General features: G+C 31.7%; 1 protein-coding gene across 3 annotated transcripts in view; it reads right to left on the reverse strand.

Moving 5' to 3' along the window:
* The window catches only part of GPHN (gephyrin), a 531,607-nt gene that overhangs the window by 176,420 nt on the left and 330,961 nt on the right, over positions 1–24,226 (reverse strand). For 2 of the 3 annotated variants that reach the window (XM_061156856.1, XM_061156854.1), the window contains one exon: positions 10,105–10,161. The exons of the other annotated variant lie outside the window; for it this stretch is intronic. In XM_061156856.1, the coding sequence (XP_061012839.1) occupies positions 10,105–10,161 (57 nt within the window). The remainder of the gene's footprint in view (positions 1–10,104; positions 10,162–24,226) is intronic. 3 annotated transcript variants of the gene reach the window in all.

Genomic DNA, 24,226 nt, shown 5'->3' on the forward strand with positions numbered 1-24,226 from the left:
CTTTACTAATATCACAAGTAATTCATTTGCTTTTCATTACTTCGTTTCTCTCTACAAATACACATTTTAAGAAAAAATCAATTCTCCAAAAATCAGTGTTAAGAAGGAAAAAAAAAATCTGTAACAGCTGCAACTTGCAAAGGAAAAAATTAAAGAAGATGGCTGTAATTCTACTGACTCAATAAATTAATCTTTGTGAAGCTACGGGTTTAGCAGTGTCATTCTCTGCAAGGCTATTTATAAAGTTTTAAAGTCAAAGGATGATTTTCTGCTTGTGGTCTGTATACATTACCTGGTATTTTAGATAGTGCCATCTTTCTGTTTTTTGTATGACATTCAGACATAATATTTCTGCAATCAGAAATCAGAATACTGGCCTGCATATACTAACTATAATAGCCTGCACAAAGTAAATACATGTAGAAATAGGTTATGTCTGCAAAGTAAAAAGTTAAGATCTTAAAAATTCACAGGCTATTAAAATTCCTGTTATTTACTAATCATATTTTGAGGTACATATACTCTTTTCTCTTAGCTACTCAACAGTGCCCCTGCTTTGAACAGTAGACTGAAAGGATATTCAAAGTCTGTTAAAAATTTCTGTGACTGTGACTTATACAACTAGAAAACCCATTTATGCTATGGTTTAACACAATAAGAGTAAGAAATTAAATCTCTAAAAAAGGCAAAGAACATAGGTCAAATTTCACATAAAATACTCTGTTAAAAGAACACAGATCTCACGAGTGATAAGCTTTTCTAGATTTTAAGATGCTGTATGTGTGTGCTCAGTTGTGTCTGACTCTGTGACACCATGGACTGTGGCGTGCCAGGCTCCTCTGTTTATGGGATTCTCCAGGCAAGAATTCTGGAATGGATTGCCATTTCCTCCTCTAGAGGACCTTCCCGACTCAGGGGTCAAACCGGCATCTTCTGAGTCTTCCACACTGGCAGGCAAATTCATTACCACTGAGGTACCTGGGAAGCCCTAGATTGTACAAACCTTATATAAGTATCAAGGAGACTACTTTCCTGAATAACCTAATCAGTTTTTTAAAAGGGAGTGAATCTTCTATTTTATATAAAAATAGGGGAATCATATGAAATTCTCATTTAATAATCAATTTGGATGCTTTCCTCTATGATTAATGGGACAAGATTTTACTAATTCATTCTAAATCTTCAGCTACCAGAGACAGACCTATACAAGTCTGCAAACTGGAATCTTTGTCATAGCCAATAACGGTTTAATAACAAATCACCCAGTTCAAAGGAATCTTTATGGAATTAAGGTGGCAACAATCAAGTTGGCTGTTTAGGCTTTAACCATTTCAATATGATACAGTGACTGCCAGAATAAAGTTACTCAGAAAAAAGTACTGTATGAAAATATACAAATTTCCCCTTAAAATTAACAGCTAACTATTTCCCTTTGGTACCGTCATCCCTTTCAGCCAAGTGCGAAGTGCAAGGCAAAATAAATTAAGGCAAAAGGAAAATAAAAGAAGAATGGTGAGGGCGAGCATGTTGTTGACCATGTAAGAAAACACGTGCAAAGTATACCTCAGATACACTATAGGTAGATGAGCACGAGGGAAGCCGAGCCTGGTTTTGCAGTGGGGAAAAGAAAACACTGTTAAAGAGGAAGTTATAGCACAGTAAGTGTCTCAGAAGTTTAGGAGGCTCCATCACCAACAAATTTGCCAGATAATAAAACAGTCTTAAAAACAGACACCTGAGCTTGAAATCTCAAGGTTCATACTATTTGAGGAAAACCTTGTGATAAAAAAAAATACCTGGCTTTAAAAAATATCCATGACGGAGAGGACTACCCCAGTTAGAATCTGGTCTGGTCTTGCTGAGAAGATGCTCAGGTAAGGTTAACAGGGAAGTGGAACACTGATTACTTTTTCCTGCGGTACCACACTGATGGCACTGTCATAGTGTTAGCAGACTACATGTGAGATTATGTACAGAATGACTCTACTGTACATTTTCATATTACTCTTGAAAGAAGCTGTCAAAGCCAGCTCAGTATTCTCATTCCGATTTCCTTTTCCTACTATTCCATTCTCATTACTGAATCCATTCTGTAGTACTGAATCTAAATAAACAAATAAGCCAATAGCAATAACGACAAGATATTTAAAAACCTGAACACAAAACTCTTTAGACCCATCTTTTATCAGAATGTTTCGCTGATTTTTTTGTGACTTTTTTATGACATTGACTTGCTAATTTTCTGCCCTGTTGCATGTCATGTTAAATATTGTGGCTTCTTCTTTCATTATGCTGTCATAATGCCATGTGAGTTAAATACTTAAATATGTATTTTCTAGTTGCATACTCTTTATGAAGTTCCAAAATACAAAGTTAGGGTGGGAAAATAAAGAACAGAAGACGGCACCATGGAGAAATCAAGAAATGTCATTCTGTGATTTGTTCTTTTAGTATATTTCCAGCACCCAGCACAGTGGAATGTAATAGTAGGCACTCAATAATGGTTTGTTGAATGAGTGAATATACAAAGTCTTTTTTTCCTATCCTCAAAAACTGAACTGTGTGAATTAACATTCAGAAAACTTTACGTTTATCATCACAAAGATTTATGATAAATTGTATCACTGCCAATTAATGAGCTCCTAAGAGGTAGTTTCTAAAATATGATAAATTCTATGCATATTAAGAAATTTAACGTTTCTTTTGGCCATACACACATCTAATTTTCTTTAGCAGGATACTAGTTCTAAGAAACCCTTCCTCAGCATGTTTGTTCTGTTCCTATAACTATACCCATAAAACTGAAAAACTTTATCTTTCAAAATAGTCTTGTCTTTTTTTTCCTTCTCACTGCTCCATTTTCAATTATTAGGGAAATTTACTTGTCAAGGAGATCTTTTGTTAACATCGTATTTTTGTATTAAAGTCAATTCTGAGAAGGGCAATTCCATAATAAGCATTAAATCCCTCACAGATGTGTCACTTCCACTCCAAGTGATGTCTTAGGCTACTGTAGGCAATTTTACAAGTATTAGATGGTTCAAAGCACAAGAAAGGTTTTTGCTATTTTTCAGTAGAACTGAAACTTCAGGATTGAATTAATTCACTTCACATGTTAAGCAAATGCTAATAAAGCAAAAGCAAAATTAACCTGTTTTCTAAAGAGATAATCTTAAAATTTATTTACTGCCATCTTTATCATTACTGTAACCTGGTCATATTATAAAACATTACCTACCAAGATACTCAGGATATTACATGCTATAAATTAAATAGTAAATAAATGCCTATTACTAATGTGAGTAAATGTCAAAGAAGGAAGACTTAGGAGGCCCAAACAATGTTCTACATACAAGAACCAAAAAACATTGAAATGTGCTTAAAGAAAGAGTACGTAAACAAATTGATGTTTACTCATTTAAAAGCTACTTAAAGATTATTCATCTAAGGACTAATGGTCCAGCTGTTTTTCCTTATCTCAATCAAAGCAGGTTGATTCAATGTAAACACTTAAGGATTTTTAAATGCTATATTAAGACATGATGTATTACTTGATCACATTAGAGTGTCTTTCCTAGTTGTATGAAATTTCCTATAGAACTTACGATTTTATGTGGGGTCAACTAAGAAATTTAGCAGAAATCAAAAGTTGATCATGGTTTTCAGAGGACATATCTTTACTAAGATACAAGGAAGTAATAAACAGAAAAATGTAATGTGTGCAGCAAAAATACTCTAAAAATACATTTTAAAACAGTTCAAAGAGCAAGAATGCAATTTATCTTTAAATCTCTGTAAGGGTAACCCCCGCCCAGATAAGAGGAATTAATAATTTGTACTTTCTCCATATGACAGTTCTATATTTGAAGGGTTTATGTAATTTCATGGTGAGTTTACTTAGTGTGCAGGTGCGTGTGTTTGGCATGTGAAGAGAGAGCAGCTGGAAAAAATAATATAAAAAGGAAGAATAAAAATGTAAAGGTAGGAAATTTCAGGGGATCAATTCTTTTCAGTGCATGCTTCCATGCAGAATGACCTGTAACCATCCTGAGAAAAAATAAGCAACTTTCCTTTTCTCAACCTGTAAAATAATTTCACACAGCCTCTTTTATAACAATCTCTTTGTCAATGTCATCTTGACACTCTAACCAGTTTTAGCAGGTCTTGGCAAACAGGGAGATAGTACTACACAGTTTAGGCTTTCTGTGCCATATGGTCTCTGCTGCAATTATTCAACTCTGCTGTTGTGCAAAAGCAACCACAGATTACATACAATGAAAGAGTGTGGCTGTGTTTCAATAAAACTTTATTTCTGAACACTGAAATTTTAGTTTCATATAATGTTCCACATGCTACAATAAAATATTCTTTTGACTCCTCCCCTACCATTTAAAAATGCAAAAATCATTCCTAGGTCATGGACCCACAAAAGAGAAACAGGATTTGGCCCAAGGGCTGTAGTTTGTTGACCCCTGAGTTATAGCATTAATTTAATGAACAGAAAAGTGAAAATATCCCGAAGACAATTCACCAACATATAAAGAAGTGTTAGTTTAGAACTAAAGCTGGAATCAAAACACTGATCTTAAAGGCCTGTAAAATCACAATTATCTAATTCATTATTTGTTATCCTATTTCATACTAGTCTTATTTCAGCATTCAGGAAATTACTAAACATTGAAAAACTATTCTTCAAAAGACATTGCTTTCTGACTCGATTTAAACATTTTTCTTAATAAAAATACAGTCTTATTTTATGTGATATCTCCTCCCTTAACTTTTTCCACTTCAAATAATACCATCTTTTTTTTTTTGTTAGCACAGCAAGTACTCATCATATTCCTTCTACTTCATCATCTTTCTTCTTAGTACACTGATGTGCCAGTAATCTGTTTTCATAAGGCATCTTCCCTTTTACTGTTTGTTGAAGTCTTTCAAAAAATTAACATATTTGATTACCCCAAACCTATCTGTATATATTTGTAGATGAATGGAAATTTACCAGGGTATTATATGGACTGACTTAAAATACAAAATTTGTGGCTTTGAGGTATTTTTATTCCTCTCATTTCTTTTTTGTCTTTATTTCGTAAGCACTCTTCTACTTTTTTTCTGAATGTTTTAACATTTAAGCTTCTTTCCAGGGTTCAAGATGATAATTTTATTATTATTAAAATTACTAAAAACAAATTTAGGGTTCAGAATACTTAAGCTCTGTACAAAGTACAGAAAAAGATGATACATTCTTAATTTACAAGAATCAAGTGCATCCTACATTCTGCTATAGAAGAATCCATGTAAAATAAAAAAGTATGGTTTCACATGAGAAATAAAAACAAAACTATTCTAAAAATAATTGCTTAATAGAATATTCAACTTTATATCATTGATTATATGTAATAAATAAAAACACAGGGTTCTTTCCTGTAAAAAACATAATATATCATATAGATGATACCAGTTGAAGCACTGATTTAATTAAATCCTTATCCCAAACTTCTGAATGATCTCACCTTTTTCAACTATTAAATATTTAAGTGGTGACATGGTTCTGAATCTTTCATCTCTCTGAAATATTTAGCAATGTTTCAATGAATTAAAAAGCACTCCTATACTTCCTCTTCTGGGGAAATAATAAATTTCCACAAAATGAAATGGTCACTATATGCCAATTTATTTCATTTTAGAAACAAAATCTGTTGATACAGCCTACGGTACTGAGAATAACTTTATCTCTAAGTAACAGTTTTTAACATACAAGGCATATTTTAAGGTGTGCTCAGACACGGCTGACTCTTTTGCAACCCCATGGACTGTAGACTGTCAGGTTCATCTGTCCATGGGATTCTCCCAGCAAGAATGCTGGAGTGGCTTGCCATTACCTCCTCCATCTTCCTGACCCACGGATTGGACCTCTGTCTCCTGCAGCTCCTACATTGGCAGGTGGACTCTTTACCACTGAGCCACCTAGGAAGCCATTATTTTAAAGCATTCTGGGGGAATTAACAGGAAAGGAGAAAACCTGAACATTCAGCCGAGATTTGATTTGTATCTTTTCTTAGCTGAACTCTGTAGAGAAGATACCATTATTTGTCTTTTGACAATTAAAAAAAAAAAAATTGTGCCTATTATTCCAGTTAACAGGAATCTTAGGATGATATACTTTATATTCAGTCTTTTCAGAAAAAAGGTAGGACAAAGTGTGACACAGTGAAATTAAACAAAAGGTGAGGACACCGAGACTAGTTACTATGTACTCCTCCTTGCATTATAGGTATTGAAGAAACTGGAGTGGCATGAGAACCCAATCTTCAAAGCACAGAGCTTCCAATAAAGCTAATCTAACATGAACACCCTACCATATAGACCTTAGCAAGTCTAATTTTCTGGTCTTGGTTTCATTGAAAGAAAAATAATATCACTTCCTATGACTGGTTAGGGAAGAATATGGCACTACATACATACATTATGAGACTCATTTTAGGAATTTCTAGAATGATATCCATATGTATCTAGACTTGTTTAATTATAAAATTAATAAAAATCTTTTAAATTTCTAGAACAGTGGAATAGATTCTGGGGATGACTGTGGATGATTTTTCAAATTCTCTTAAGAATATGACTGAAAAGAAGGACTGGCTCAAAAGAAAGAAGTAGAAAAATGAGACACGTATTAATTTCCTCCTCTGTTTAGCAATCGGTATTTAATGATTGATATTATTAAAAACTGAACTTTAGCAATCAGACATTTCATGAAGAGATACACATAATACAGAGTACATAATTAAAAACAAAGCTGAGAAAACAGAGAATTTTCATAGCACTAGTATTTTTTATTCTATCCTTCATAACTATTATAGCAAATGAATTAAAAGTATGGCAATAATATTGGGAGAAGTAAATCAGACCTAAGATTCTTAGGAACTTCTTTTTAAAGCCCCAGAAATAGGAGACTGAGGTTAAATAGAGCCAGAAATTATTTACTGCAATATTTTTGTTTTTGTTCTATTTTATTTATACCATATACCATTTCAGAGATTTTAATTCTATTTATCTTGAAAAGATATACTCAGGAGAAGGACCAAGCATTCTGAGTCTGAACTAATCAGTCACAAAAATACTATTATTAGTATGCCTATATGATGTGTGGACAGCACTGAGTGACTATAAGGTATTGTTCTCCTTCAAAGTGTTGTCCTGGGTCATGAGATTAGCCATTATCTCAATTATTTGTAAGATGTTACATAATAGTGTTCATAGTGAAGATTCTTACTGCCTAATTTTCTTATTTTTAGACAAAAAAAACAACAACAACAACAGTATCTTACTTATTCCCAAAGAGTCTGAGTTAAAAGAAGTCTATTAACTCAGAATAGACGTTATCTACTTGCCAGATTACCCATAATGAGACTCTAACATTGAATATTTTCCTTGACAACTGAAATGGAATCATCAAGGTTCTATAACTTGGATCCAGCACATAATTTAGAATCCTGCTGACACATCCAACAAGGGTCAGAAGACACAGTCAATGGAAAAGCTCCAAATGAAGTCTCATGAAAAGATCCTCAGAAAATTATACAATTGTGTAAGAAACACAGATTTTTTTGGGGAAAAAAAGTTTTTAATTTGCATTGGAGCCAGAGTGCTATTAAATCAAATGCAATGTTACTGTGGCTAAAGGTCATCTACCCTGCCAGTTTAATCTTTATTTCATAAATGTGAGCATGAAGCTACAGCTCAAAAAGAAAGAAAGAGATAGGGAGAAAGAGACAGAAAGTAAAAAAAATGGAGATGAGAGGACAAACCAATCTGATTTGGAATTACCAGTCAGCAGAAGTTTGGGGAAAAAAAAATCACCGAGTGAAATCGTACATTTACTCTGAGAGAGTATCCTTTCACATTGCCTTCTAGGTGATCTCTGAGCTCCTCCAGCTTTCGATGGAGCTACATGTAAACATCAGAAAATGAATTGAAAAAGCAACTTGTTCTCTTTTCAGTTTTCCTTTTTCCTTTTAAAAATAAGATCATAGCATTATACATTCCTCACTGCCTTTGGCAAACATCTCAAAACATCAAAGATCTTTGTACAATGCAAGAATACACGCTCAATAAACTGTGACTAGGAAGAGAATATTTTAATTAAAGCATCTTTTCTCCCCAAAGTGTTAGAGAAAATAAATACCATAACTATTCTTATAATTCCCTACAGATTCACTTTAAAGCTTTCTCTTTTGCAGAAATACATAAAAGATACTTAAGAACCATGAAATTTGCCTTTCTTTCCCAAACACACTTTATGATTTAAGGCTTCATCCATATCCAAGTAAATGGACTGAACCCTAAAATGTGTATTTTGTTCTTAAATGTATTTATGTGTATATACATAATCATATTGTATATACACTTAAAAACAATAAACATATAATGACAACTTGAAGTTCTATACATCCAAAAGCTTAACTTCAAGATCAACACAGGTGTACTTGCACATATAATCTAGTTTATAGCAGATGGTGCTGCAGTTATGAATGCTATTTAATCTTTATTTCACTAGCAGTCATTTCCAAAAAGTTATGTCAAACTGCACCTTCTCACTTGAATCTGAGTTATAATCCAGTTTCAACAATAATGGATCTATGTCCCCTTAAAAATTAAAATATGATACCTCACAGGTAGACAGTGAGGAATGCTACTGATATATCATCAAGATACATAAAGTCATATATTTCTGACTAAATAATTTTAGTTTGCCTTGCTTTTGAAATAGGCATATAACCAACACTTCCAAGCCCCTCTGATTATTCTTAGTGAAATAATAACAAAAAAATGCTACCCAGTATATAGCAGTGTTAGAGAACAGAGAAGATGGCTTGTTTGGAATAAAAGACACAAACATACAGACACACCCTCATCCATGTGCACTCATGTGTGCACACATACAGATAAATAAACAACAACAAAAAGTAAAATTAAGAAGGCAGAAGAGGCAAGGAGAGGAAAGAGTACAGATATTAGTGCTTCATAAATTGATAAATGGAAATAAATTGGAGGTGTGTAACATTTTTAAATGACTTAATATTAGCCTCAAAGTAGTTACTGAATATTGGGACATTCCAGAACAGTGATTTATGTCATTTTGATTAATTTAGCAGTTACTATTGCTGTTAGGACACATGGGATTGAGACAGAAGTGGCTAATTTTGAAGGAGGTTTCTTTGTGTATTTTTAAAATTCAGCAAAATTTCCAACTGGCATTTATGGTGGCAGCATTAAAAGTGATTAATTGGCTATGCCTAAGTTCTTAAGGGTGATAACTTATTTATCTTTTCATCGTGATTAAATGTTAGAGTATCAAGTGCCCAAGACATATTGACCAAATGGATATTTAACAACTACCAAATGGTACCATAAGATCAAAAATTTTAAGTGGTGTATTAGTAGGCCACATACACAAATGGGCAAACATTTAGATAAATATCAGTTTCTTTTGATTATTATATCAATTTTTAACTTTTGACAAAACAAAAGGGATTAAGAGTGCTTACTATTAACTATATGTGAGCTCACTATAATAGCATCATATGAAATTCCTTTTCTAATTCTTAAGATTATATATATATATGTGATATATGTTATTAACTCATAATAATTATTTTTCTGGAATGAACTACAAAATGGTAATGGCACTAAAATACACTTAATTACTTTTAACAACAAAAAAAAGGGGGATATAAAAATCTGAAAATAAATGCTTGTTCTCTGTGTAACAGGAACTTAATACATAGTCAGTGACATCAATCAGAGGAACGGTTTACTCTGGAACCCCAAATTATAGGCACCTGAAATGAGGCAGGTGCCCTTTCTCTTGTTTGTGGTGCCACTCAAAGCTAGTTATTTGACAGCTTGCCTTCAGCTGGTTGCTCTATGTGTAGCTGAAACAAACAAAAAAAATATGACCCAACAGCCAATAAAAATACTAAAATAAAACAAAATGGGATGGTGAAAAATGGAAAAAGCCTCCTCCCTCCCTCCACCCTCCAAAAAGGAAGAAGTGTAGGCTATAGACGAAATCTTGCCAAAAAATGTTAGAAACATATTTACTTTGAGGGATCCAACTCTACTAGCAACTCCTTTGCTTTCATCCGGCCGTCTAATTTGCTACAATGAGGGAAGATGGGTAAAAAAGACAGAATAAAGAAAAAGTGAACTTAAAAATTTTTCTAAACATTAGTAAATAATACATGCAAAAACATCAATCGACTCTGAGATATGTCTTAGGAGGCCAAGGAGTTAAGTAACTAACCCAGAGGCTATATGACATGCTCTGCAAATAGGCAGGTTTCTAGAATTCAGTCTTTGTTATGACTCTGTTCCTAAGATGAGGAAACAGGCACTTACTTTTGGTTATCTTGGGGACTTCTGATGAAGCAGTATCTGGAGTAGTGTTACATTTGCATTTGGCTTACAAAAAACAAAGAATTACAAATATACCTAGGCAGAAAACTTGGTTTCTTCTAGTGCCTATTCCATTGTAATATCAGAAGACAACAGTGGTAGTACTAGATGCATGAGTGTTCCGTAAGTGGAGAGATCAGTCTCGACAAGCATCATTCTTGATCGGTGACAGAGTGAAGTTCCTCTGCTTGCTGACCCAAGCACTGAGGTTATTCAGCTGTCACTGAGGTTCCCAATTAAACAATTGTGCTGCCCAACCAGAAAATTTTAATGCCAGACCAAAGTTAGATACATTCACTCCCTCAAAACTTTCAGTTATTTCATTTGAATTTTCCTCTTGGGTAAGACAACAAAAAAGAAAATAAAACTGCTATTTTAGAAATTTGTTTTAAATCACTGTGTAAATGAGGAAAGGAAGATTCTAAACCCAAAGTGTTTTTATTAGATGCCTTTGCCTTTTTTATTAGATGCCCTTTGCCTTTATTTTAATAGAGCTGTAACAATAATATTGTATTTAAATAGGAAAAAAACTGAAAAAAAGAGTCAGGGGAGACCGAAAGGAAGCTTCAGATCAAGTGCTTTTACATGATGGATTCCTTCATGTGCAGGATGATGGTCTCCATTCAGACCAGCACAGCTCAAGTTAGTTGTGATGGTCTTGCTTATATTAAAAGACAGAAGATGAAGTATCCATGTGATACCAAATTCCCAGTGTTAAAGTCCTCAGGAAAAATAAGAAATCTGACCATATTACAAAATGATAATTTCTGGAGGCAGGCTACTGTTTTATCTTTTTAACGATATCTTTGATAGCATAAAGAGATTGCTTAGGAATAACACTGAGAAAATTGGATTTTCACTTTGAAAAGAGCATCTTGGTCTATAAAATCTGAGTCAACTTTTGGTTTTACTTGATATAGTTTTTTATTAATTCTTCAACACTAATTAAATGTTATATCCCAAAGATAATCACTGATCCTTACTCAACTTTTAGTTGAAAAAAACTCTCAAATTCAGAAACAATGGATACTAATTAGAATGGCAATGTTCTATAATAAAGGGCCTCTGATGGACAGTGCGTTCATAATGTCTAGTCATTTTCTCAAGCTATTTTATTTGATCTCAGAGAACATCTTTATATCAAAAGCTATTTTCCATTTTAAATTGATATTCACAATATCTTGATTATAAACTATGTAGTTATATATAAAAATAGTCTAATATCTCATGTTGCTTTCTAAGAATGCTTAGAAACTGAATTATTGTATATTAATAGTAACACATGAACACCGTTTTCTACATTATCTTTTATATCTGGAAGGCTTAAAATTACATCAAGTCCAGCAACATGAGGTCAAGGTTACATAGGATGTTAATGACAAACCCAAGACCAACATCCGCCATTCCTGATTTCTACTTTAAAGTTGTACTCCCTTAATAGGCCTGGAAATAAATAGGCTGGAAAAAACACCTGATACTTATAAGAGGCTGTATTAAGTATACATGTCTCTGTGTGTCTATTTGTCTATCTATCCAATTTATGTTAGAAATTTTGTTACTATACTAATGCATGGAAGAAAATTTTCCTAAATCATTTCAATTCCAAATACAAGTGCTAGTACAGAAGTTTAAAGAATGAAATATAAGAAAAGACAATCACCATGAACTCTGGATGTGAAAAACAGACTATACACCAAATTAAACAAAGATTTTTAGGAGTAGAGAGCTCATCTGTCAATGCTTGACATCGATTTTCTGTATTTAAATCTGAATGGAAAATTCTTAACTATCATAAGAGGAAGACTTTAGAAAACCAATGTGGTTATCAGTGCTACAAGTGGTTGTAATTCAAGTGTCATGTGATTTTTTTTTTTTGCTCCTGACACAGGTAATAATTCTTAATATTGAAAAACTTCAGAAAGAATTTGAAAATATAAAATTTGAGTTGTAGAGAGAAGTCATATCATAGATTTTAAAATATAATGCTCTCATTTATTCTAGTCAACACTTAATCATCAGTTATGACGGAGTAGCATAAATAAAAGAAATTCATAGCTAATCCAGATACCTGATTACTTTTTTACTTTGATTAGAACTTAAAAGAAATTATAAAAGATTAGCACTTGGATAAAATAAAATTCATTCTTCATGATAATTATAAAAGTCTCACAATGATAGCTAATTTGATATATATTTTTATGTGAGACTAAACATTCTCCATCAATAACTAAAAGAGGTTAAACTGCAAATGTTTACACTACATATAAGATCACTGCAATATAAATGAAGTTTGAGAACTGGATGTAAAGAACTGTAGGGATTACAGGTTGGTTAAAATTATTAGTTTACTTATACATATTGAAAACTAAATGTTACCTGCAAAACAAAAACATTATCACTAATGATTTCTGTACCCTGAAGAAATCCTTCTGTAAATATTTTTTACTGAGACTGAAAATGAAATAAATTAGAGGATCAAAATCATTTCAATCTTCTATTCAGCCTCTCAGCTAGAATATATTAACAAGATATCCATTAAAAATTGTCTCAGAAGACTGCACTGTATCACTTCTTTGGCAGCATTCTGGGAATATTTCTTTAGGAATTAATTACTGGGTAATCTACCCTAAGGAATTAATTATGAGGATGTGGCCTCTAAAGTTGTGAAAAGACTGCTACTTGTATTCATCTTTTTAAAATAAGAGCTTGAATCATACATATATTATGCAACAAAAGAAAATGCCTGGATGTTCATACCAAAGTTTGAGTTGTTGATTCCCTTTGATTTAATTTGATTCTCCAAAACTGAGCTCTGTAAATACTGTAAAAGTATTTCTATCATTAACAAAGCAGAGAATTACTCCATCTCACCCTTATCTCTCTTGCCAATAATAAGTAGTTGCAAGCAAAATGTCAATATTTTTTCAAAGGCAAACATACAAGATTTTGGAATATAAAATCATCTTTATGTTAATTTTTGAAACAAAATATGAAATTTCAAGACATTTTTGGATTGTAAAAGTCATGTTAAGGTAAGTGCCCATATCACAAGTAGATGCATTAATACTTCTTTTTAGTGGCAAGATTTTGGTGAAGAATTATGAGAAAAGGTTACATATTTTATATATTTGTTTTACTGATGAGAGAACTCAGCTCTTAGGATCAGTAGCTTTCTGGAGAGCTATAAATAAAAAAAAGGAAATAGCTGGTATTAAATGCTCTGGCTCTGAGATCTCTTCATTAAATTTGGGCTCTCATCTACAGAATGACTTATGTAGCTTTCCCCTTTTTCTCCCCTAATATATTTTGTATTGATTTAGATTAAGATTATACAGATTAAAAAAACAGTTCTGTTTGTTTGTCCTAGGGATTGAATTGTCTTGATTTTAGAATTATCTAATTTATGTTTAAAACTACCTTGAGAAACAGACATTTTTAATGTGCCATTTTTTAAAAACAGTATGGGTATCACTGACAGGAAATAAAACTTTTTTCTTAGAAATTGTCTTCTAACCAATATCACTTAATACATATTGATACATAGACTGCTTCTGATAGTTATGATTGGAGAAGGAGGTTTTTAAAGTTTTATTTGAGAATTCAAAATTTTAAAAAATTTGTGAATAAAGAAATTCTTTTGGGGATCTGGTTAATATTTCAATTCACTATATTTTAGGCCTTTCAGTAAAGCCGGTGCTTCACTGTAAAATAATTCTGTTTCATGTCTGATTTATTAAGGAAAAGTAAAAAAGGAAGGAAGAAACTAAAATAAGAGAAGCAGTAATTCTGTACGTCAAGAAAAAATAATCTAATGCATTTCTAGAGAAAGGCAAACCAATAAAAGGATAGAGACGATCAAGGAAATACTGCAAAAAATAGTGAAGAAATAAGAAGTCAAGAATAAGAATCTTGGTAGCAAGTCACAGATCTACCAACTGCCCCCTGGCTTACAAAAAAGTTGTATACTTAGGAAATCCTTTATTTTAAAGGCTATGATTTCTAATGGTTTATTATCATTTCAAATATTTTTATTTTACTACACATTTATTTATTACACATATTATTTTGATCCCTAAGTTTCTATGATAGCTTTGATTTTGAAATAATGCAATCTATACAAAATTAGACTTTTAAGCATGCTATTTCTTGCCTACTATCTAGAGAATAATTCAATCCAGGATCTTTTTTCCCCAAATTTCTTATCTGTCTATAAAGAAAGTAAGAAGCCCATTATAGGTGCAGTATAAAAGAGTTATTAGGTACTTTGGAATAGATAACTTTTAAATAGTATAGTGTATGTTCTGAAGAATTATTTGTTATTTATATAGGAGATAGAAAAAAGTTTGTATTCAAACTTCAACTGAAATATAATTTTCTATCCAATAATATTAGGAATAGAATGGTTTAGCCTGCATATAAAAATACCCTGGTATAAATACAATTATAAACACAAGCAAATAGTTGGCTTTATGAAGCAGGCAAAAGACACCCATCCTTGTCATTACCAGATCCTGTCTAAATAAAAAAAACAGAAAAACATATTTTTCTGCTCTAGTAACAAATTTAGATTATAAAATAACCTATAATTTAATCTCTATGCAATTTTGTTTACTACTTTTTTAAACTATATATTTTATTTTGAGCATTTTCCCATGTCATTAAATATTCTTAAATATGACTTTTTAGATTATATAAATAACTCATATATACATATATATCGTAAGTTATTTAACTACAGACATTAAGGTTGATTCTGTTTCATGAATATGAATAATGCTCTGATAAATAATCTTATAATTAAGTCTTTCATTCTCCATTTGATAATTTCCACCAAAAAATTTCTGGAAATAATACCACTGGTTAAATGAAATATTTTAAAAATATATAGCTTGCTTGCAATGTCATACAAATTTATATTTCTGCTAGTGTGACTAGGAATATTCATGTTACTGCTCATTATAGCAGTGATTATAATTTAAAAATAGTTATCAATTTGACTACAAAAATTTTAATAGATTTCTAGTGAGAATCCCCACATATTTCTTTGCTGATTTTCTCTTTTTTTTATGAAACAGCTATTTACTGTTTCATAAAGGGCTAAGTAAACAGCCCTTTACTCATTTTATTAATTTTTTACCCTATGAGACGAGCTCTTTTAGGCTATCAAAGCTTTGATAGATTTGTTGTAATTTTTTTCCCACATCTGCTCTACTATGAGATCTTTAAAGTCAGGTTCAGTAAGTCTATCCACTACTATACTTCTAAAACCTAGCACAGTATTTTACATAATGTAAACTAAAAATACTCATTGAATGGATTTCTGAATTAACGTGTGTTGCATCTTTAATGAAAGTAGAATGAAAAGGGAGAGGAGATAATCCTGAAGTTTTGGGCAAGAAAATACCTGGCAAATTTTGGTACATGGATCATTTAAAAATGTAAAGATCTGAGAAATAATTTAGTTTGGGATATGCTCTCTAGTAAAGTCATGAAAGAGACATGGCCAGTTAACTATATAGATTTGAATTATGGCTATATCTAATAAATTCTGCTACTGAAATAATGATGGGACAGATTATTTTGTTGAGCTGCTTTTACACAAAACATACCCTAAACTTTTAGAAAAAAGTTTATAGGAATCAAAGATATTAAATTAAGCTGAAAGACAGTATTCTTAATTTCATTATTCCTTGTATTTCTATAGCTTTCAGTCCCCTATCATCCAAAAACTTAGACAAATGCTAGTGAATACCAAGAGAAAACAATATTCCATTTAATAGAGACAAAGCTTGAACTAAATGAAACAGGTCTTAAACAAAGTTAGAATACTTTCAGTTAATAATCTTTATGTAGCAACATTAAATGGGAAACCTGAAATAAATGTAAATTATTTTACATTAATTGGACCTTAACATAATATCAGAGAGAAGAGCTAAAGCGAAGGATAATATTTATTCAGTCAGTATAGAAACTTATTTCAAAGGAACAGAATTATAGACCTACAAGGGTCTTTAGAGGCTACTTAACTTACTATTATGATGTTACAGATATAGAAACTGAGGTCTACTAGTTCTAACAAAGTTATAAAGTGGCAGACCAGGGCTTAATATTTAGTGCCTGAAAGAGCAGTACTTTTACATACTCAATATTGTTGACTCTTCAAATAACTTTGGATCTACAATTTTTAAACATCCATTAGTAAATCAGTCAAATGCAAATGTTAGAAACTGCTTCTTCCAGAATATTAAAACTGAATTCATGAAGATGCAAAAATGATCCTTATAGATTATGGGAACCATGGGCCTAAAAGTCTGGCATATACTTCCAACAAAGGTAGAATTAATACAAGTTGCTATGTTTAATTAAGAGAAGACTCTAAAACATTTAACTTCCAAAAGATTATCACAGCATTATTTGTAAGACTAGGAAATAGGTAACAATTAGAATATGCAAAATAGGGACTGGTGAAGAAAACTATGCTATACCCACAAATTAGAATACTGAACAAAGATTGATATTAATGTTGTAAAAGATAATTTAAAAACATGGAAACATGTTCATGACATAGAAAGGAAAGAATGTTACTAAATGTATGAGATAGGTTATAATATTTATATTTCATATGTATTTAATATATTGTATATATTTAATAACAATAGCTCATATTTAGTGATCATTCCTATATTTCAAATACTGTAGTAAATGATTTATATGCATTTTAAAATTTAAACCTTAAAATAACCCTATGAGGCAAATGGTATTATTATTTTTCATTTTACAGATGAGATAAATAAGGTTATAGAGATGAAGTAATGTTCTGAAAGCCATACATACAGTAACTGGAAAAGCTGAGATTCAAGGCTAAGCCTGTCAGATTCCAGAACCTGAGCTCTTAATCACTGCCTTCTTATCATGATCCATTTATATAAAATATTTGAATGCATAGGAAAATAAACCCAGGATGATATAAGCAGAGTTTTAACAGCTGTTATTTATTAAAGCTGATCTTACAGGAATTCTCTTTGTTTTTTCTTATATTAATTTTTAAAAATTTCTAAAATGATCATGTATATTACTTTTCTTAAATAATAATAAAAAAAAGACCGTGGCGCTTGTAGACTGTCTAACCTATAAAACTGTTAACTATTAGCTAATACTTTCTGGTTAACTATATATTCTCAGATGAGCTAATCAAATTTCATTTGCAGCTCAGATTTCAATGTGGTGATTGTACATTTCACAGTTAAGTTATACTTAGTTTCAATGATAAATTAATTCTGTAAACATTAAATGCTAAGAAAAGGATGGCGGAAATTCCATTTTCAATTTTCATTGTACATAAAGGTAGAAAGGATGTTTAATCAGATGAATGAAGAAACAAAAATCAAGGTAAATCTTGTATACTTAGCAGAATGTCATAAAACAACCATTTAAAATAATTTGTAAATTCAAAAGTCACAGCTAAAATATATTATTACTATTTGATTTCAGTTTTCTTCAAAATATGAAACAGTTTACCATACTGGAGAGTGCCTTTTCTATTAGAAAATACATGAAAACCCTTTATCTGAAGTCTCAAAAAATCTGTTTTTCTATCAAAATAGCAAAACAAATGTTGTTAAAAAGGAGGAGAAACTAGACAATAATGAATGAGAGTAGAAATAAGTTACTCAAAAGTCTCTAGAAGCCAGGCATTTAATGTAAATAAGTAAAGTAGCCTGGAGGGTATAAAGAAAGCCAGTTGAGTATTAATATATGTCATCTGGCCCAGAAATATTAACATTATTTTTTAGAAAGCTGAAAACTGTATTTTTATTTAAAAAATCTCATCAATTTAAAATGTTCCAAACTAATTATAAAAAAGGAAGTCATCCCCAAAGATATCCCTAATTAAAATTATCTTCCATCAACTAAGTTATAGCTTAAAAGAGGACTCTGTGTACCTATAAGTAGAAAGGAGATTCTAGGGAAACATTAGTTGCTGTACAAATATAGAATAGTTTCACATTGGAAATGAGTAAAGCTAGCTGGAGATGTATTTTCTGGTTGTCATCTTCAAAAGACGTTGTGAAATCTTCTATTATTTTGAGTCAGGGAGGAGAAACTCTGTTCCCTGTCCTAGAATTAATCTGGATCAGAGTCAGGGTGAGTCATTTATATTAAGCATGGTACTGGTGGTCATTGACATAAAGGATAAGATCTCTAGAATGAGAATACCACTGCAACATGGTCTAAACAAGAGAGACCCAGGATGCTTTGTAAGAAACATAAAGCACTCTGCTCATTTGATTATACCAAAGTCTGTTCCACAGACCTGTGAGGGTCCCTGAGATTCTTTCAGGGGTCCACAAGGCCAAATGATTTTAATAATAATACCAAGACATTATTTGCCTCTAACACTATGTTGACATTTGAAATGATGGTACAAAAGCAATGGTGGTTTGGTACTACAGTAGAAATCTAGGCAGTGGATACAAATAGTGTGAATAGTTATTGTATTATTCACCCCTACGTCCTAACACTTTCATTAACATTGTCCTCTCAATGAAACAGTAAATATTAATTCAATTAAAATTTGTCCATTGAGTGTGACAAAATAGGAAGAATTAAATAAAACACTTCTGCTGTATAACAAAGAATGACAAGTGTCTCAAGTTAAAGAACTTAGGCAACAGTTTGAGTTGCAAGCTGAACTAGCCAGGTTTTGCACAGAACACTGTTTTTGCTTGAAAGAATGTCTCACAAATTATGACTATTTAGACTTAGGTGTCTGATAGACATTTTCTTGAAAATGAATGAAAGGACACAGTCAATTAAGGGAAAATGAACAGGGTTTGTTGGCTTTTTTTTGGCCAAAGAATAAACTCTGTTTTAAGCAAAAATTAAAATTATGGAAAATGGATATCACCATGAGCTTCCAATGCTTCCAAGGAGTTTATAATGAGTTGGTGGTTATATTAATGAAAATGAATTTTTGATAAACACTTGGAAGAACTTATATTTTCCATGTGATCAAAAAATACATTACAAAAACATACCTGGATATAAGATCCATTAAACATTCAGAACCGACCAATGAATTTTTTTTCCCCCAGAACGAACAACTTTTTATTAAGGTATAGCTGACTTACAATGTTGCATTAGTTTCAGATGTATAGCAAAGTGATTCCTTTATATATATATATATTCTTCTTCAGATTCTTTTCATTATAGGCTATTATAAGATATTGAATACAGTTCCCTATGCTATACAGTAGGTCTCTGTTTATCTATTTTATATATGGCAGTATGTCCAAAGGATTTTAATACATTGGAGAATGAATGGCCCTTGACAGGGCTAAATTCTACAATTCAACTAACTTTTAATATACTATCAACTGAACAATTTTGTTGCAGTGTCAAAGGATAACCACAATTATATGAAAATGTTATTGAGATATTCCTTTCTTTTCTAACCACATAACTGTGTGAGGTTGGATTTGTTTCCTTCAACCAAAACAACATATTCCAACAGACTAAGTACAGAAGCAGATGTGAGAATCCAGCTATTAAACCAGACATTGAAACGAATAGGAAAAAATGTAAAACAATGCCATCCTTTCTAGTAGATTTTTTTTAATTTTGGAAAACATAATTTTTACCCTTAAAAATATTATTAAATTAACATAGAAAGGTCTTATTCTCAATTTAAAGCAAAAAAATAACATTTTAAAATTTTCTAAGCTTTAATTATCAGTGCAATAAATATCACCAGCCATGATTCACATAAATAAGCCTTTGAGGTACTCAATAATTCCTAAGCATGTGAAGGGGTCCTGAGACTATTAAGTTTGAGAACTGATGGATCTGACCAACAAAGTTGAAAATATTATTGCTCAGCAACCCTCATCTCCATGAGACTGTTAATCAAAACTTACATTTTTATGTCCAGAGATGCATTTTATTACACTAATTAATGTTATTAATTCAAAATGTTTTCCAACCTTTTTGGTGTTTGTTGACTCCACACGTAGAACCCATACACTTCTACAATGTCATTAATAGCTGAACAGTTGATGTGCCAATGTTGATATGACTTCAGACAAAAGTAAAGAAACCTGATGGTCAGTGTAGTTTTACTAGTTTTCTTTAGGCTCTCAAAAACAGTAGGAAATAACCTGCAGGCCTCAGTTAGTGCCTTGATTCAGGCTAGAACTGTAGAACTTCTTGAGTCTCCAAAGACTTGGGAACCAATGAACTAGCCATATTACACAATCACCTTGGTGTTCACAAAGGAAAGTGGTATTCATATGGAATAGTTGGTAAAAACTAATATCACTAGGAAAAAAAACTCAAGAGAAAATATTACCTTGATACTAGATCAAATAATGCCATTTTTATATGGAAAGGAAATTCACTTCCTTTCAGATATACACATTAAAAATTGTGAGTTAACAAAATAGTCTTTATCCAGAGCAATCTAAATTCCTTTGCTCAAAGGACAATAACAGAAGCCTAGAGAGGTTATAATTCTGCATTTTGTTTGAATATAAGATTAGACATTATTATTAAAGGAACACATACTCCATAAGGATACTTTAATATATATTTAAAAATTATTTTACAAACTTTAGTGAGATAGGAAAATTAATTTATATTTTCTTCCTAAGAAGAGAAAAAATAACATGGTGGTTAGTCTGTGCACAAAGTCCTATTCTAACCTTTGAAGTACAAGGGAGTATGTGCAGAGATTACCTTTACTCATGTATTTATTTTAGTCAAACTTCAGATGCGTAGGGAATAAAAGGAAAACTGAACTGGTCTTTGTAAAAAATTCTCTCTTTTTAATGACATTGACAGGGAGTAGTGAATTGATTGAAAGTCTGGATTTTTTTTTCTTTTCAGTTCTGGTCATTATTCTCTACATCAAGCCTCTTGATTCTAAAAGAGATGTTACTGCCTTTCATAACTGAAGAGCAGAACTTATTTCATTTGTGAATCATATTCACTTTAAAACAGAATTTGTTATAGAATTATGCTTTTAGCAAACCATTTTTTGGGAGATGATCACCATTTTAGAATTTGAGTCCTCCAGAGATTGCCCATTCATAGAATCTATATATTATTTGACTTTTTGGCTTAGGCACTGTTTTACTTAGGGCAATGTAAGACTAAAATCTCAAGTTTGTTGTTAAAATACATTTCACTGTGTCCTCAAACCAAAGGAGTGAAAATCATTTGTCATTTCAGTCAGATTTCATGAAAAGAAAATATCTGATATTAAGGAGAAATGAATTTCCCCATATACAGAACAATACTATGTCATCCCAGCAAACAAATTTTTGCTGGAGACAATGCCATTCTATATAGAACTTTAGAAAAGATAATATGCTGTCTTTATGAGATTGTGACGAGTGTACTGAAAAGGAAATCCAAACTTGGTTTGTTTGATAAATCATGTTTTCACTATAGGTGTAGAATCTTAATGGATTAAAGCACAATCTGGAAAAAATATTGCAGAGAGCAAATAAAATGTGAATTAAAAATAATTTGTAATATCAACATTATAGCTGTTGACCTAACAGGAATAGATGCATACATACAAGTGGACAGGGAATTTCCTGCTTAAACGCTGCCCCGTGATAAAACATTACAGAGGAAAAGGTTGGAACTGTTAGTTTTTAATCATAATTTGGTTATTTAAGCCTTTCGTATTTTCACAAAGACTAGGATAAGTGTTTCTGATGGTTATTCCCAGAGTATTCTGTACTTCTGCTGATAAATCATAAAATTTATTACACTTTATTATAATTTATAGTTGCCTGCTTTATCTGTCTGTAAAGCCAAGAATAGTGTTATTTGCCCACCACTGCTTTCCCAGCACCAGGCAAAGACTTATTTAATAGTTAATAACCCTGTTGGGGAGGCAAGGATTACCAGTTTTATTATAGACAAAAAGCTCAGAGAAGTTGAACAACTTAATGCAGTGTAGTTATTAGGCAGAGAAGTCAGTATTTGAAACCAGGACTTCTAATATCAAGTCAAGTGCTCTTTCTAGTGTTGGTCTTTTAAGACTGTATTGTATTTCCAATGTAAGGAAAACGTATTTGCACATTTTTTTGCTGGACATGACAGATTGCATGCCTAATCTGAAACATGGGAGGGGGATTTTTATGGGGTTTGGCTAACAGTAATATGTACTAAATTATAAACATTCCATCCAAGATGTAGTACCAATAATGATGTCAGACTCAACATGTGTTCTGATCTTGTGCTAGATAACATTCCTGGGATGTCTCATATCTTAGACTGAAAACATTCAAAACCAAAATGCATTAACAATTTTCCTTTGCTTTTTCATTCCTTAGTATAGTTAACAATATCATTTACCCAAAATTTAAATTAGAACCCTGACCTTCATTTTTATTTCTTCTCTGCCTTACATTTTTATGCTATAAAATTAATTTATCTAGAGTATATTTATGTGCTAAAACCTATGGCCTTGAATTTTACTTAGTATGCAAAGGGAAAAAAATCATTATTTAAAATAAAGAAGAACTGATCTGAAGTTGGATTTTGAAGCCATTGAATTAGGTTATTCATGTACTAAAGAAGTTTTACAGAAAGTTTTTTTTTTTTTTTTTTTTTACAGAAAGTTTTTGATTAGTGAATACTATCATTAAAGTGGTCATTATTGCTGAACGTAATTCTCAAAACCTCCACCTGGCAAAAAAGCTGTTATTTTGTTTTCCTCATTTGTCATGTCCTTGGTGAAATGCTACTCCTTAGAGCTGCCTTCTCTGATCATCCAATCTGAGATTTCCCTCCTTTTACTTTCTACTACACTTTTTCACTTCTTCTTAACATGAATTTCAATGTATCATTATTAAGTTATTATAAAAGTATATTTATTATAATTTGACAGGTTATTTTTACATTATTTTAAAGGTTTTATTTTTTTATTTATTATAATTTTTAAAGGTTATTTTAAATACATTTATTTTAAAAATACCTATTTGTTTCAGCATACCTTTGACTAAACTATAAACTCTATGGGGGAAGAGATTACATCTATCACTGATATAAAAGTACATGTTAAAGCATCTGCGGCTGGTGCTGCTGCTAAGTCGCTTCAGTTGTGTCAACTCTGTGTGACCCCATAAATGGCAGCCCACCAGGCTCCCCCATCCCTGGGATTCTCCAGGCAAGAACACTGGAGTGGGTTGCCATTTCCTTCTCCAATGCATGAAAGTGAAAAGAGAAAGTGAAGTCGCTCAGTCATGTCCAACTCTTAGCGACCCCATGGACTGCAGCCTACCAGGCTCCTCCGCCCATGGGATTTTCCAGGCAAGAGTACTGGAGTGGGTTGCCTTGCCTTCTCTGTTAAAGCATCTACTATACATTAATTAAGCAGTCTTATAATTTGAGACTTTCAATAGGAAGAGTAATTTGATTGTCTTCACTTCTTTCTAAAAAGTATTCAAATTAGTTTTTCTATTATATTACTACTCTGATTCAACCTTAAAAGTTCAATTTTAAAATTAAATAATACCAAAGCAATAATTTTATCTTTGAGGTTACATTTTGGTGTTGGTAAAATTATTTAAAAGAAACAGAATCATATTCCTAGGCAAAAATACATAAGAAAAATTTCTGAGGAAAAAAAAAAGATTTTGAAATAACTGTTTTATTTGAATTCATTGTCAGTTTGAACAGCGAAGTGTTATCTATGGAAAAAATATCAAGACAAGCCACTTGTTATCCTAAAGTTTTCAAATAAGCAAAATAA

This window comes from Dama dama, chromosome 12, assembly GCF_033118175.1.
Source record: "Dama dama isolate Ldn47 chromosome 12, ASM3311817v1, whole genome shotgun sequence".
Classification (NCBI taxonomy): domain Eukaryota; kingdom Metazoa; phylum Chordata; class Mammalia; order Artiodactyla; family Cervidae; genus Dama; species Dama dama.